The sequence below is a fragment of the Macrosteles quadrilineatus genome, unplaced genomic scaffold (assembly GCF_028750875.1).
Source record: "Macrosteles quadrilineatus isolate MER2022 unplaced genomic scaffold, UCM_ALF_1.0 Scaffold_2__2_contigs__length_208266976, whole genome shotgun sequence".
In the NCBI taxonomy this organism is placed as follows: domain Eukaryota; kingdom Metazoa; phylum Arthropoda; class Insecta; order Hemiptera; family Cicadellidae; genus Macrosteles; species Macrosteles quadrilineatus.
In genome coordinates, this window is record NW_026542595.1 from 179485274 (window position 1) to 179502139 (window position 16866).

A 16866-nucleotide genomic window follows, 5' to 3' on the forward strand; every position below is an offset into this window, starting at 1 on the left:
TAGATAAAACATAGTCCCCTAGGTCCTAGGAACTACGTTTTATCTATGATACTACCATTGAATTTATATCTACACTATGGTTAGATACACTATCTACACTATCTTTGTAGATATAAAGTCAATGATACTACTAATAACACTGGTCGGCCTGGCGCACACATTAGATTTTTTGAGAGGCCGATAAAAAAATCGGCCAAAAATAAATTGCCCTTAATTTATGTCTTGGCGCACACGTGGTGATTTTTTAGTTGATTATGGATGTTTTCGAATGCGTAGCTATCCTAAAAAAATGGACTTTGTAGAATTACCCTTTGTTTGTGCTCTTCTAATTAGGTCTAAGAAAAAAGAAGACAACGTAAATATTGGGTCCATCCTATAGTAAGTCAGAGACTGTATTCTTTAAAATTTTTATTATACATGTGCATGCCTATAAATATCCACAATTCATAAAACAAACTGTAAACAAAACGCGACCTCTATATAATAATAATAATAAAATTATTAGCTTCAGCTGTTCCATAAGAATGAGAAATCTACTAAGGGAGTACCTATGGTGGAAGGAAAATGGAAAATACATAGGTGTGCTATTCCCGCCATATGCTATGACGTCACCCAGATTGCAAACAAAAAATTAGCAGATTGTATTACCATTATCATATAAGTATATATTTGTTTTGATTTGATTGTTATTGTTTATACAATTTTTTCTAAATGGTGTTTGCAATCTGGGTGACATCAGCATATGAGCACACTTAGGGAAGTACCAATGTTTTATCCATGGTATTATTCACTGTGTAATACAGCAGTTAAATTGTTGGATCTTAATTAAGTACTTTACTTAACAAAATACATTGTTACAAATATAAAAGGTATAAGAAATCAGCATCGTTACTCTATGGGTAATGTTGGGCACCTTGGCACCTATGAAAAAAAAATCCACCACTGAAGTCCAAAATAAAATAAAGTTAAAAAAAAACCGCCGAAGTCCAATCTCAGCTGTGTCAAATTTAAATTTTCTATTATCATCAATCCTTATAAATCGGGTTATCACTGTTATCAGCTCAGCAGTCTGTTTTTGTTTATAGATTCTAGAGTGTGTGAAGCAAACAATATGTTTTGAGGGGTTAGTGTATTACCTAAAATGATGTCTCATAGGTTTTTAAAGACCTTATTAAAAGGTACAAGGTTCACTTCAAAAAACCAAGTTCTATTCTTAAATGTAATAATAAGGAATGTTTCTTCTTCAAAGCACTATCCAATAGATGAAAGTATTTTTGGATTATCACCAGAACAGATTCAGGTATTCATCCTCTCATCTTTATTATATTATAATTTTCTTTGTTTACATAATATCTTTATTCTAAAACATATAAATTAATGTACTGAAATCGGAATGGTCACTTTTGTGCACCCTGAAAATTGTTGGTTCTGTTATTCAAGTATGTCTATGAATACAAATTTATTTTTACAGCTTCGAGAAAACATATTCAATTTCGCTCAGAAGGAACTGGCCCCTAAAGCAGCAGAGATTGATAGGACAAATGGGTTTTCTGATCTGAGGGTAAGTAATATCACAGACAAGGGAAACAAAGGGCCACACAATCAGTGGGAGTAGGTGCCAACTGCCAAGCAATATTATCTCGTCAATCTTTTTGTCTAGAGTATTTATCACTGTATCGTTTTCATTTTCAAATATTGTATCCTTGTTAATAATTTATAAAATCTTTATCAATTGTTGTTACTCTTTGTTGTTGTTTTTGTATAGTTCTTAATGATTATTTCTTTCAATTAATTGTGTTCTTTGTTATTGATTATGAATATTGATTGATCATCTTCTTAAATATTAATTATATCTTGTTAAACCCACTTGTAAAATGGTGTTTGCCGTTAATAAAATGAATTGAATTGAAAATACCCCCGCCACAGCAAACCTGCAGACTTAGCGAATTTCCATTTGCCTGATTGGATCTAAACTAAAATGTATCCTTAAAAATATCACATTTATTCCCTATTTAAACAGAATTAGTTTAATGAGTACTTAGGTTTGCTGCAACAGGGAGGGTAAACAAGTTTTTTTTATGTAGAATATTAAAAGGTACTGTGGTTTAGTAAGAAATTAATGTATTTTCCAACTTTTATCAAAATATGTTCATAAACAAGCAAACTACAACAGTTGTCTTATTCTCCATAAGAATAACATGGGAATTTTAAAATTACAACTTTTTGAATTTTCTCCGTAACAATTAGGCGCATAATAATGCTTCAATATACTAAATTATTTGTTTTTTTAAGCTCTACAAAATGGTTTAAAAAGAAATTTTGAAATTTTGTGTTTTTAGGGTCAAAAATGGGAAAAACCTATTTTTACCCCATAAACCCCCGTTCCCATAGTTCGATCATGCTGGTTCGCGAACTCATTCAAGTTTATCCCGCCTTACACCTTCAAACCAAATTTTATCAAAATCGGACAAAAATTACTCAAGTTATCGTGCGGATGGACATATATATATATATATATATCTCTCTATATATAGATATATAAAAATTTGAACGAATGTTGTTTTTGGCCTCTGGGGACATCAAAATGAAAAAGTAAATCGGTCCCGGGCTTAGGTCTTACCATGAGACCTACGGTAATAGCTACTTCCCTATAGGGAAATTCGCTAAAAGGAAATTTTTATTTCCTTAATCCTTAGTCAATGGTAATATCATGCATTGTACATAAAAACACTATAATTATGTAGATATTTTTCTGTTTTATTTCAATTTGTAAATTCTACCTTTAAATAATATATTTGTAAGATATCATCAAACACAATAAAATAAACAATAATCTATATACTTTGACTTCTACGGAAATTTGTTGTTTTTAACTATTTTTTGCATACATTTTTGAATTTTTTACATTAAACAAAAATTTGAATGTTTGGTTTCATATTAGCTGTGTCATTATTCCATTATTGAGCAGTTTACATAGAGTATAGCAAAAATATTTATGTTACAGGAAGTGTCATTTATGTCTCAAAACTCTACTTCAGTGTTTCCCAACCTTTTTCCGTTCAGGGCACACTAACTAGAACAAGTTTGTAGTCACGGCACACTTGTCTACAAAATATCGTTGGTTAAAATTACATTTAGTAAGTGCATAAAAAACTCTTTTTTCAATTACATCTTACTCCGTAAAACCTATTTTTTACTAGTAAATATAAATATAAAAGGTAAAAAATATAAAACTCACATTTGTTATCTAACATGTGTACATTATTTAGTGTTTATTAATGTGGAAAGTTTTAAATAATAATAAAACATTGAGCTTGATTTAAAGTTTGTATGAATTTACCAATAATTAGTGAGAAATATTTAATAAACCCTGGTTTGAGTTCTAGTGGGAAATTTTTGCTCGACGTTTACTCATTAAAAGTTTCTTTCTTGATCAAAAATTTTTTAACTACTTAAAATTTCGTGGCACACCTACAGAGGCCTCCCGGCACACCAGTGTGCCGCGGCACACTGGTTGGGAAACACTGCTCTACTTTATGCTGTTATTAATGTAAGTGATGAAAATAACCACAACCTAACACTAAGATGACTTAAAAGTAATTTTTTAATTTTTTTACCCGATGTAAACGGTTATCATTCATGATTTCAGCCATTTTGGGCCAAGCTTGGATCACTTGGTACGCTTGGCATTACAGTGAGTAGTAAATATGGTGGGTCGGATGGGTCTTACCTCGATCACATTGTGATTCTTGAAGAGCTCTCGAGGGCTTGCGCCGCCATTGGACTCAGCTATGGCGCTCACTCAAACCTCTGCGTCAACCAGATACACCGTAACGGCTCTGAGCAGCAGAAGCTCAAATATTTACCTAAGGTAAAATAAATTAAACATACTCCCTAAAAAGGATTGTTAGATATCAGGATTAACTGAATAGGACACGAGTTCATCTTCATACAAGAAATACAAAAATTTTACACCATAAAAAGAATGAATATTTCACTTTAACTGTTCATTAAGAAAAGTTAACAGATTTTATTTACTTTTTTTTGCCTGAAGGTCTGGTAGGAGGTTGAAATTAGTTTATGCACATTTCGCCACTCAGTGCGCGATCTTCTTGGAACTTGTTCTTCTTAAATTTCTTACATTATATTTATATATTTAAATTCTTATTGTTCTTTTCCCCGGTGACATGAGCGGCAGGGTACTTTCCTTGTTACAGTCGGCATGAAGATGCCACACTGAGCAGCGAAATGCGCATTGAGTAATTTCAACATTCTACAAGACTTTCAGGCAAAGGTAGGTAAACAAATCTGTATAATACAGGTCTTGTTGTTCAAATAACATTGAAAAGTTAAATATTTTTTTATTACTGTTTGAGTAGGAAACAATATGAATTTAAAAGTCCAGTGATGTCCAGGAGTTCAAAAATAATTGACATATTTGCCAAATTTTCATTAATTATAAAATCATATATAAAGGTTACACAAAATGCTTCTGAGTAGTTTCTGACTCCACAAGGAAAACTTATTCAGATTTATAAATTAGATCTACCACCCAAAACACTCTTCAAATAACATCGTAGATTCTCCTTAAATGCCTAATTGTTGTTCAATACAATTCTACCCCTGTTAACACTGTTAACAGTTATGTACTGGAGAGCACATTGGGGCCCTAGCTATGTCCGAACCAGGGGCAGGCTCTGATGTCGTCTCCATGAAACTCCGAGCAGACAAGAAAGGTGACTACTACATATTTAATGGTAGCAAGTTCTGGATCACAAATGGACCTGATGCAGACATTCTCATTGTGAGTATTTAATAACTTATTCTACGCTTTTATTTAGGTATATTTTTGTAATTTCTTTACTGTCAAAAATAAATATTGTGTAATGCTTTTGTCACACTACTAGTACACAGCTGATTTCTGTATCCCTTGCAGGCCAGAAATTTGTTGTTTACAGAAAGAGTCAGGTAAAAACATCCGAGATGTAGGCCTACTAAAATCGGTAGGAGTGCAAATTTACACACATATTCAAAAAGTCATAACGCCAGTTTCTTCGCCACACTCATAAACCAAGGCCCAGGGGGGCAAAGGGTTTTAAGTTTGTTGGGGGGGCTGAAGAAGAGTTACTTCGCGGAAAGGGAGGAGGAGGCGCAATCATCTCTTGAGCCCATAGAGCACTACATACAAATCGTAGGCCTTTCCTAAACAAAGCTGCGCACAATAGGATATTGGACATGTGTGGACAAATATTGCACTCTCATAATAAATATTAAAACTGTTTAAAGTCGTTAGGGTGTGCTTTTTAAAAATAGTTGAAAATTCTGTTAAAATAGATTATATTAAACAAAGATATAATTATTGTATATGCATGAGTTGTGTTTTACAACCTGTATTTGTTATACAAAGTGGTGGTGGTACAAAGTCTAATGGGGTGTTAACAAACTTGCATGAAATGTACGTGTGGAGGCTGGCCGATCAAGCTATCATGCTCGTACTGTGATCACGACTACTTCCCAGCTTTGTGATGAAACACAATATTTTCCACAGGACAAAAATTTTGAGTTATTTCATCTTTAAATACTTTATAAGTAAATAAGGTTTTGATTTACTGCAGGTGTATGCAAAAACCGACCCCAACGCCTCCAAACCACAGCATGGCATTTCTGCTTTCATTGTTGAAAAAGGAACCGAAGGATTTTCTACGGCCCAGAAGTTGGATAAACTTGGGATGAGAGGCTCTAACACATGTGAACTTGTTTTTGAGAATGCCAAAATACCAGGTAATTTAGAGCTGCCTTTCATTTCAATTTAGTATTTAAAATATTTCTGGTAAAGACATCTCTCATTATAGACCAGCGCAGAAACGTTCTTTATTACAATTAGTTGTGCTTCAGTAGCTAGTAAATGTTTAGTAGATTTAATGATTATTTTCTCCTTGTGATTATAAAAATTTAAGTTGTAGAATGTAAGTATTAATGAAAAAGTCAACTTTGATTCCGCCGGAACTTATTGAAGTTTGTTTCCAGTACTTACAGCAACCAATAGCATTTACGTATCAACACAATTTTGATCCTCTCAATCTCTAACTGGGATGATGACCGGTGTAACTGGTTGAGCTATTGTAACTTCTTGTACATTGATTTATAAGTACGGTCTTAATTGTAATGTTTACCGTATGGAGTGTAAATATATTGAATAGTATTGGAAGACAATTTCCTAATCATATTCCTAAGTGAGAGTAAAACTGAAGGTTTTGATCTGAATGTGATTTTGAGAATATTGTTATTTTTGATCTGAGTTCAATGCCTAGAACAATGTTTTTCTTTTAGTCCAACAACTGTTTAGAAACCTCTTATCAATGTACAACTACTGTTTCTAAAATTAAAAGCGTACATTTTTTTGACAAAAAAAGTTTAAAGTAGTTACATAAAGAGATTAGTTTTGTCTGTAGTTTTTTTTATGTAAGTTACTATTGTTTCAACTTCCTTTGTTTTACATATTTCCAGCTTCTAATCTGTTGGGAGAGGAGAACAAGGGAGTGTATGTGCTCATGAGTGGATTGGATCTTGAGAGGCTGGTTCTAGCTGGAGGACCTATTGGGTAATGGATTTAAGTTTTTTTTTTCTAGTTTAAGAATTGTTTTAAGTGTTTTCTATCCTCCTATCCTATAAGTGAGAAAGTTTGGATGGATGGATGGATGTTTGTAACAAGTAAAACCGTATACTAAGTATAGCCTACTAAACCGACAGGGTTGAAATTTGGTATGATGATAGCTCACATTCCCGATTAAGATATAGACATATTCTTATCTCAAAATCCCTTTCAGGCTCCGCCCAAGTGGCTCTGGAGTTTTTCATGTTTTCAGTATTCATATTTAAAAGGAATTTAAAAAGAAATTTGTCATATGTTTCGACTGCACTAGTTGGTTCTATGACATTTAAATAGCATTAAAATGTTATATAAGGTTTACCAACAGGGTGCAGCACTATAATATTTTTTGCATTTATGACAACAGCTAATTTGAACCAACTAGCAACAAAAAGCTGTAGTACACAATGACAACTTTACTTTTTTCTATGGTTTAGGTGCAGTGGTAGACCGGTAGAACATTATGGCTATGGTAGATTTGCTATACTATCGCATAACGTATAGATTAAGAGCCAAATTCTCTAAACCGTGTCCTCTTCCATAACTGCAATAAGCATTTTATATTTATATACCAACCCCGTACGAAGGACGGGTACTCTGCTAGTTCATATAAATTATAAACCATGTTTTTTATGCGCTCTAATGAAACTATAGAAACTATTCATATAAGTTTTAGAGCTACTTACAGAATTACATGTTTATGTATAAATGGTGTAAGTTGATTCTCTAGCTCCTCAAATATTTAGACATCTATATAGGTAGGGATTTAATAAATACTAGTGGTCGTCCTGTGGTCGAAACTCGACCAAAAATAATTAATGTACAGACTTCTCTATTTTCTCCCCACACTGTAAAAAAAACATGTGATTGGAATTTCTTCCATTTGTTTTGATTTTCTGTTTACATTTTGTTGTTATTTCGTCACCATCATGGCAACCCATATGGTCCATGTTAATTTTTTGAAGTTTTCAAATTCATTTTTTGTTCTTATTTGTTAGCCTATTTTAATTTTTAAAAGCATTCAGCACATCTACAGGAAAATATCTTTCCATCAGTATGCGTAGATTTTCCCTGCGATGCACACGAGCTGAGAAAAAAGGTTTGAAAGAAACATGCTTGCCTATTAATATATAGATTTTAAACAATTATTTGATTTTGTAGCATTATGCAAGCGTGTGTGGACACCACGTTTGAGTATGTACATGTCAGGAAACAATTCCAACAACCTGTGGGACATTTTCAGCTTATCCAGGTGAGTTAGAAAGTATCTATATTTGTTGTAATTTCTGCTGTACTTTAGACTAGAAAAGTTGGTCAGTGTTATTAGAACACAGTGACAAGACCTGTATTACACAAATATTTAACGCAGACCCAGTACAAGTCAATCACACCAACAGTGCCGAATGAGATGAACATGCATCCCGCTGCTTGTGTCACCGTCGCCAGGTAACCGCGATCGTGAATGCGACCGAAAAGTGAATAAGAAGATCTAATGAAAATATGTATGTTGGAAATTTTCTGCTCCTAAAAACTTGGTGCTCTGGGATATAGTCCAGTCAGCCCATATAAACTTGGCCTGGTGAGATTGTGAACTGTAGATGGCAGACAGAGACAAATGATTTAATACATGATTTAATAAATTAACTTAACAAGAAAGTTACAGTAACTTTCTGCTATAATTTGATTTTGTTCTTTACATTCCAAGAGTCCATCACAGGAGTTTACAAGGGTTAAATTCTTGATAAAATAAAAGGATTACCTTATCCAACTACAGTTGATGGTATGACAACTAGTTTTGTTCCTTAGAACTTTGTCAGGTCATTGTATGCAACCACATCATCAATGTACCTATTAATACATTGTAGTATGTCAAAAGATTCTTTAAAATACTGTCAAAATCACAATAGTCAGAGAACTAGTCATGTTGATCAAATTATTAAAATGGAATAAAAAGTGATAAAAGTGGTTAAAATGTTTAAGGCTGATCAGCACTGTCTCACCACTGTGACTGACTAAATAAAACTCAAAATTCTATTAGTTTCAGTACCTACGGTTAACTCAGTAGACAAGTTTTTATTCTTTGTATGTGTATGCTCTCTTTTTCTCATTTGTATCTTGTTTCAGAGCAAACTTGCAGATATGTACATACATCTAAGCGCATGTCGCAGCTATTTATACAGGTTTGTCATTAATTACTACGGTACATTTCAATCAAAAACAAAAATACTTTTTCATCACTCCTTAACGAATCAATGACAGTAGTCATTTCCCGCGCTCTAATTTAGGGCGAGGGAAAACCGATCAGTTGATTATTAATGTTACTTTTACTGGACATCTGTTTTTAGCTAAATGTCACTTTTTTACTTGTCTAAAACACAAAATGTTTTGTGGGCTTACTTAATGATGGAGGTGTAGATGGATGTCTAGAATGAAATGAGCTGTGCAGTTTTGTAACCGTTTGGTTGGCAATGTAGTTGATTGGATACAGTGCTTGCCGACTAATCTGAAGGTTGCCGGTTTAATCCCGAGAAAACTCCGGACTTTTTTAATGGTCCTAGCTGATCTTTGTCAAAACACTCATTTTGTATTAAATAGACACCCTGGTGTCAGAGCCGTACTTTAATCTGAGATCAGATGTTTTTTTTTAGCCAGAAAACTTTTCAAAAAGCTACTGACTTTGACTTTACTCAGGGTAAACGAGCTTCAAATACGCACCTGTGGTGTTGCTGTCAGATAGAAATCATTCTGATATTCACATTCATTTGAGATGGGGACGCCACCTATACGCGTAACAATAGATTCAGTAATAATATCTAGTGTTAAATATTAGATGTAACTGTAAGAGTGCCTGACAGTGTTTCTGCCTCAGTGTTGCCAGGGCCTGTGATTCAGGCAGTGTAAACCGCAAAGACTGTGCGGGTGTGCTCATGTTCTGTGCCGAATCTGCTACTCGAATGGCTCTAGACGCAATACAGTGTTTGGGTATGATTTTGTTTTTTTTTACCTCTTAGTAGTACCTCTTTTTTAACTAAAGTACGTAGTAATATGTAATTATATTCCATGTTTTTTTTTTCAACGTCATCAACTTTTTATGTTTTTGTAAGGGAATAGTCCGGTGGCCTTGCAATGAAAAATGTCACTCTTGTGTTAGCATCAATTAATAGCCCAACATAAAATTACATCTGGGTCATGAACCTCTTGGTATCGAACCGGCAAATGTAAACTTTGAATCTGAGCACGAGGTGGTTCTTCGTTCATACTGCACTAGACTAGACGAGTGGACGGGTGGACTGGCGTACTGGAGTTCTATACAGGTGTCGGCTACCTAGGAAAGTTAAAATTTAATTGGTTCAGTGATTGGGTTGTTTATAAAAGCCATTTTAGATAAAAGTATATACAAAATTTAATTAATTCCATATCTGATAACAATGGACCAAGGACCTATACCAAGGACAGAAGCTTATTAATCATCACAATTTATTGCAGTGAAGAGCAGGGTGTAAGAATGTCACACTAGGTCTTTATATTTCTGTTAGATGTTTAGACGTTTTATCTTTTAACAATAGTACAATAAACTCAATCTCAGATACCTTTTTAGAATGGACCATAGTCTGAACTTTAAAAAAGTTTGAACCATCAGAGGTGTGCTTAAAAGTAAACGGATGGGTTTCAAAACCGCACCTTTTGTGTGAAAATTAGTAAACCACTGAGTTCACAAAGAAATACAGCCTTATAATTGTACATATACCAAACAGTGTGCTACACACCGGTTGTGACTCGTCTTTTTGATTGTAACGATGGACAGAGCTAGAAAGTGTAAGTATACGAGTGTTATACACTATATACATGATCGTAAAAATCCTAACCAAATGGATTCTTACAGGGGGTATCTTGTGATAAAACAGTGGTATCAACAAGTGAAACAAAACAAAAATATATAAAATAATCAACCTCTTCTGATTTTTATAGGTGGAAATGGATACATAAATGACTACCCCACTGGACGATTACTGAGGGACGCCAAACTTTACGAGATCGGGGCTGGTACAACTGAAGTGCGAAGATTAGTTATCGGAAGAGCTATCAATGCAGAATACGCAAATTAAATACTGACAAGATTAGGATGAAAATGTATGATTATCAGAAACTGATTTAATTTACTGTAGATCAGTTTAAAACATCGGGTGGATGCGGAGATTAGTGGATCCAAACGAATTACAGTAAATTTCATCACTAGGACGTAAAGTGAATCTTTTCGACACTAAACTGAGCTGACTTTTACTTCCTAGGGAGTTATACAGCTACTTTAGACAGGCTGTTCGTTTTCTGCAGTATGTTAGCCACATAATGACTTTTTAGATTCAATGCTCAAAGATACCACTACTAGTATAGTAATATTTTGAAATTGAAGACAATACTTTATATCCAAAAATCTTACCATGACTCATAATATATTTAGACTATTTGAATACATTTTATTTTACTTTAACTTGCACAAATAAGAGTGAGTTTTTAAAACATTGTTATGTTAATTTATATTTTTTTTATTTTACATTGTTGTTATGTATGGGATTATTTTAAATAAATATTTCTATAACAGACAGTATTATTTATTTTATCCCCCGTGCGGTACCGGGTTAGAATAGTACCGCAGCCTTCTCGGGCTTGTCGTAAGAGGCGACTAAAAGGGTGACCGACGATCTCACTGGGAGTCCCTGGGAGTGCCCCTGTTGTGTTGCAGGGGTTGATGTGTGCTCTGCACTGCCGATGGGTATTCTCAGTGGGTCGTGAGAAACCAGCCACTTCGGTCCTTGGTCAGGGAGTGCGGCATGGATGCAGAGGTCGGGCTCTGCATTGCGACGGGCGACCCCCGGCACGTCAGGTATCCGGTGCTGGGCAAACGGAGGTCGGGCCCCGGGGAACCGGGGTAGGGGTTTTTGTCCCCGAGGGTATACCCGTTCCTGACTGATTCCGGGCCGCTCCTTGCCGCACGATGCGCTGGAGAAAACACGATGAGTTTTGATAAAAATACCCCAAACACATCATTGAAGAGGAGCTCAAATGAGCAAGTAAATTCGTTTGAAGTGGAGCAGAGCCCTTTTGTCCGAAGCTCCAAACTTAAGAGGTCGCCACCACCGAAAAACGTGAGGACATCTCCGCCACCTGCACCTTTCAAGTGCTCTACGATTCCCCCGTTAGGATCTCCTTCGGGAAGTGGAGCTGGGAAAGGTACAGAAAATGTTGGCGATGTAGATGCTGTAGGGATGCCGAAGGAAACCCTCACAGCGACGTCGCGGTCGGAAAGCTCTGAGATTGTGCTTCTGCGTCAGGAATATCTTGACGCAGATAGTAACATTGAAACCCGGCTCCGTGACATGGAAAAGACCATTAAGGCTATGCTGGACACCTTCCGGACCCAGAGAGCCGTAAATCAAGTGGTCAAAAATGGAATGGCCAAACTAGAGGATGACCTTGGCTTTGTCTTTGCCTGCCGTCTGGTAAGCAAGGCGACCATGGAAAAGATTGCCGAAAAGGTGGTGTCCCTGCCCGATGAAAGAGCGCTGCCCTCTAAGAAACGTCGGAGGCCTTCCACATCGGAGAGTCCTCCAAAAAGAGAAGAAGGCGTCCAGACCAAAAAGACCACGGTTAAGGCCAAGGCGACTCAGACGGACCTCTCGTCTGCTGTGTCCAGATCCTTTTCGGACGTAGCTGCAGCTCCAGCGAGGCGCCGACAGGCACAGCAACCCACGACCCCCCTTCAGGGAAGTTCCCGAAAGGGGTCAGTGGTGGAGACACCTGAGGCTGTGTGGGAAAAACGCCTTTCCAAAAAGGAGAAGAGGCAATTGAGGCGGGCGGAGGTCGCCTCCATGAAGAATGAGGCAGTGAAGGCACAGCCAACCGGCGTGGCCCAAACTGGGCCCGGCTCGGTCCCTGCTCCGAAAAGGTCGCGGCCCAAAAAGCCCAGGACGGAGGCAATCCTTGTCAAACCCTCAGGGGGGAGATCTTTTGCCGAGGTCTTGGGCGTAATAAAGGCCAAAGCTAAACCGGAGCAGACCGATACGGTTGTACGGTCGATTAGACAAACCCGGGAAGGGGACGTTCTCCTTGAACTGGGTAAGTCGAAAGACAAGGCTGTTTTTACTGCCGAACTGAAGGCAGCTGTTGAAGGCCAGGGCACCGTCCGTGCTCTTGAGCCCAAGACATCAATTGAGGTTCGAGACATTGATTGTGTGTCGACGGAGAGTGACGTTGTTGAGGCCCTGAAGAAAGCTGTACCCGAGCTTGCCGGGCAAACGGCCATCCTAAGGGTTTGGCTCACAAAACCCAATAGGAGTCAGCAGCGGATGGCAATCGCCGAAATGGCAGACGCGCTTGCCACTAGGGTGCTGGCACTCCAGCATCTGAGAGTCGGCTGGGTCAACTGCAGGCTCAGACGGAGAGTGGAAGTGAAGAGGTGTTTTAAATGCCTCTGTTTCGGCCATTCCTCCCGAAACTGCAAGGGACCCGACCGAAGCAAGAACTGCCTTCGGTGCGGGGAGGTTGGTCACATCCGTAAGGACTGCAAAGTCGAGTCCTGTTTCCTTTGCAAAGAAAATGGGCTCGCTGACAAACACGTAAAGCATATAGCTGGGTCTGGGCAGTGTAGTGTATTTAATACTGCTCTACAGCAAGCGAAATACCTCCCACGAAGATAAGAATCCTTCAGTGCAATCTGGAGCGATCCAGGACGGCTGACGCACTTCTTTGTCAGTTTGCCCTCGAACATGATGTCGACGCTCTCTTAATCAGCGAACAGTACCAGTATCGAGATAGGGACCCATCTTTATGGTTCCCTGATAGTCTTGGTACTTCTGCATTCTGGGCTCGTAATGCAGCTAAAGTACAAGTGCGGGGTCACGCGAATGGCCGAGGTTTCGTTTGGGTTCGGTGCAGGGATGTCACTTACTTCAGTGTCTACCTTACTCCCAACGAGGCCATCCGTGACTTTCGTGAGAAGATAGACCGCCTAGAAGAGAGCGTGCGCGATACCACCGGACACGTCGTCGTGGGTGGTGATTTTAATGCTAGGGCTGTCGAGTGGGGAATGACCCTCACCAACTCCCGGGGCAAGTATATTCTGGACTTTGCTGCCAGAGCCGGACTCGTTGTACTGAATGAGGGCAACACGCCAACTTTCCGCCGCCCTGGGATGCGGGGGACGATCCCAGACATTACCCTTGCATCTGAGTCCCTTTTGCCAAGGATCAGATCCTGGAGAGTCCTGGAGGATTACACGGGCAGTGACCACCAGTACATAATTTTTGACGTCCTGGATGGTCATCAGAGACAAGTGGCAGCGTTTCGTCAAGTGCCCGTTCGATGGAACATTAAAAAACTGGACGTGGCAAAATTCAATGGAGCCATCCTACGAAGAACGCCGGATATTCATCCCGCAACTGGCGTGCCTCACGCAGAGGCGTTAGTTGCATCCACGATGGAACTGATTGCCTCGGCCTGCGATGAATCTATGCCTCGCAAGAGATACCGGTGCAATAAGCGTCCTGTGTACTGGTGGACTGCCGAGATTGCGGAATTGCGACGAGCAGCATTGAGAGCCAGAAGACTTGCTACCAGGGCTAGAGAACCCCTAGACAGACGGCGTAAGTCGGATGCTTATAGGGCGGCTAGGAGGTATCTTCGTCGAGCCATCAATCGGAGTAAACGCAGTTGCTGGGATAAATTAAGGGACGATGTTGATTCCAACCCGTGGGGCCTGGGTTACAAACTTGTAACCAAGAAACTTGGAACCCGCTCTCCACCTTCCGTTATGGACAGGGTCACTATGGAGAGGATAGTCGAGTCCCTTTTCCCGGCTCACGCGTTGCGACCACTGCGGGATTTCGGAAGGGTGGACGACGTCCCACTTTTCAGCCCTGAAGAGCTGGTGGCGGCTGTCATATCCCTGAAGAACAACAAGGCTCCTGGTCCTGATGGGGTACCCGGTGAAGTCCTCAAGAAGGTTTTGACTACCAACCCCTTGATCCTTTTGAGCATGTACAACGCCTGCCTGGTCGAAGGGGTTTTCCCCTTGTGCTGGAAGACAGCTAGGCTTGTGCTTGTTGGGAAGGGCAAGGGAGACCCAGATCTGCCATCCTCTTACAGACCTCTGTGTATGTTGGATACGGCTGGCAAAGTCCTCGAGAAATTGATCCGTTCCCGGCTGAATTCAGCCGTTGTCGCTGCGGGGGACCTCTCCCCTCGTCAGTATGGATTCAGGACGGGGCGATCAACGATTGATGCGATTGAGGAGGTGAAGCAAGCAGTGATGAGAGCTGAGGATTTTAACCACTACTCTCGCAGGGTTGTGCTGCTCGTAACGCTCGATGTGCGAAATGCATTTAATTCGGCGAGGTGGTGCGATATGCTGGACGCTCTGGAGAACACCTTCCACGTGCCGGCATACCTCATGCGCATCATAGAGGATTATCTCCGGTTTCGCCTCCTAACGTATGACACTGCGGAGGGCCCGCGGACGATGAGTGTCACTTCTGGTGCTGCCCAAGGTTCCATACTCGGCCCAGACCTCTGGAACGTCGCTTATGACAGCCTTCTGAGGTCTGAAATGCCTGAGGAAACGGTCTTGGTTGGGTACGCAGACGACGTTGCAGCTTTGATAGCAGCACGTAGCGTTGAGCTGGCTCAGCTAAAGCTAAACCGAGTTATGCGTACCATAAACGCATGGATGGCAGACCACGGTCTCTCACTTGCTCTGAGCAAAACCGAGATCGTGATTTTGACAAAAAAACGGATTGACACCATCGTGCCGCTGAGGGTGGGAGCCGTCGAGGTTCAAACTGTTCGTTCTGCCAAGTATCTTGGGGTCATGGTAGACAGCAAGCTTAGCTGGCGGGATCAGATCTTCCGAACAGCGGACAAGGCCGCTAGGGTGGTTTCTTCTCTTAGCCGGTTGATGGCCAATGTCGGAGGGCCTCGGTCCAGTCGTAGAAGGCTGTTAATGTCTTCGGTCCAGTCCGTACTCTTGTACGGTGCGGAGGTGTGGGCAGACGCACTAAATAAGGAGGCATACAGGATGCGGCTCGCCCGAGTGCAGCGTCAGGCAGCACTGAGGGTAGCATCTGCCTACCGAACAGTGTCCGAGCCCGCCGTCCTGGTGATTGCTGGAGTCATCCCCGTCAAACTTTTGGCGGCGGAGAGAAAGGCAATTTACCGGCGCCGTGGGGAGGACGAGGCACGAACAGAGGAACGCACCCGCACCTACCAGCTGTGGCAGGAGGGCTGGGAACAGGAGACACGGGGACTCTGGACCAGGCGACTGATACAGCAAGTCCAACCTTGGGTTGATCGGCGGTACGGAGAGGTGGACTTTTACCTCACCCAATTTCTGACGGGACACGGCTTTTTCCGGTCGTACCTGTTCAGGATGGGCAAAGCCGTGTCTCCCGACTGCATATACTGCCCAGGCATTCTCGATGACGTGGAACATACATTTTTCCACTGCCAGCGCTGGGAAAGGCCCCGCCTGGAGGCTCAACAGTTAATAGGACTGCTGTCGGTGGACACGGTCATACCGATTATGACGGAGGGTGAGGACAATTGGACCTGTGTGTCACATTATATCCAGGGTATCCTCCGCGCCAAGAAGATCGACCTTGACCGGGATGCGGTGTAGGTCATAAAGAATCAAAATGCCAGAAACGGTGCGAGCCCTGAGGGCTTAGGTCACATGTTGGCCTGACTTGAAGTAATGTGACAAACAATTCCAGGTCTGTGTCCAACAGAGTAGAGGGGGTTTTTTAGTGAGTAGTCTGATAATTTCAGGAGTCTCACACTACAGGCTGGCTACCTGTGTGTGCGTAAAAGCATTTTCCCTCCTCTCCCTAAAAAAAAACAAAAAAAAAAGTATTATTTATTTTATGGATGTCTTGCATCAATGTAATTTTTGACATAATATTTGTCAGATTGTATACATAGTCCAGGATCTGAAGGGGGTTGAGCATGCATGAAAAGGGTGACGCAATTTTATTTCTGATTGTTGTTATAGGCACTATAGTGATCACGAAAACGCATGTCGTCGCCCCCCAGCGTGGTCGACAACCCGGGGGGGAGGGGGGCAATATGGCGGGGGGCGCCGTTTACTAAAACGCCTATAACTCGAGAACTATTCTAGGTAGAACATTGCAATAAACGTCAATTTACTCAAAAAATTATGATCTTTA

The 16866-nt window shown here is 40.2% G+C and overlaps 1 protein-coding gene across 1 annotated transcript; it reads left to right on the top strand.

Moving 5' to 3' along the window:
• The first annotated feature begins 1089 nt into the window (after window positions 1-1089).
• LOC128986619 (isovaleryl-CoA dehydrogenase, mitochondrial-like) lies at window positions 1090-11214 on the top strand. The gene is made up of 10 exons (XM_054407074.1): window positions 1090-1300; window positions 1472-1561; window positions 3650-3871; window positions 4643-4804; window positions 5616-5781; window positions 6508-6601; window positions 7811-7901; window positions 8774-8829; window positions 9519-9631; window positions 10619-11214. The coding sequence occupies exons 1-10, from the start codon at window positions 1142-1144 to the stop codon at window positions 10753-10755; spliced, it is 1290 nt and encodes a 429-aa protein (XP_054263049.1). The 5' UTR covers window positions 1090-1141; the 3' UTR covers window positions 10756-11214.
• Window positions 11215-16866: the final 5652 nt, after the last annotated feature.

Excerpts from the sequence above, each read along its gene's own strand:
- LOC128986619 (XM_054407074.1), top strand. The coding sequence starts at position 1,142 with ATGATGTCTCATAGGTTTTTAAAGACCTTATTAAAAGGTACAAGGTTC. Across the intron at positions 1,301-1,471 it reads TATCACCAGAACAGATTCAG|CTTCGAGAAAACATATTCAA; the intron begins GTATTCATCCTC and ends TTATTTTTACAG. Across the intron at positions 8,830-9,518 it reads TGTCGCAGCTATTTATACAG|TGTTGCCAGGGCCTGTGATT; the intron begins GTTTGTCATTAA and ends TTTCTGCCTCAG.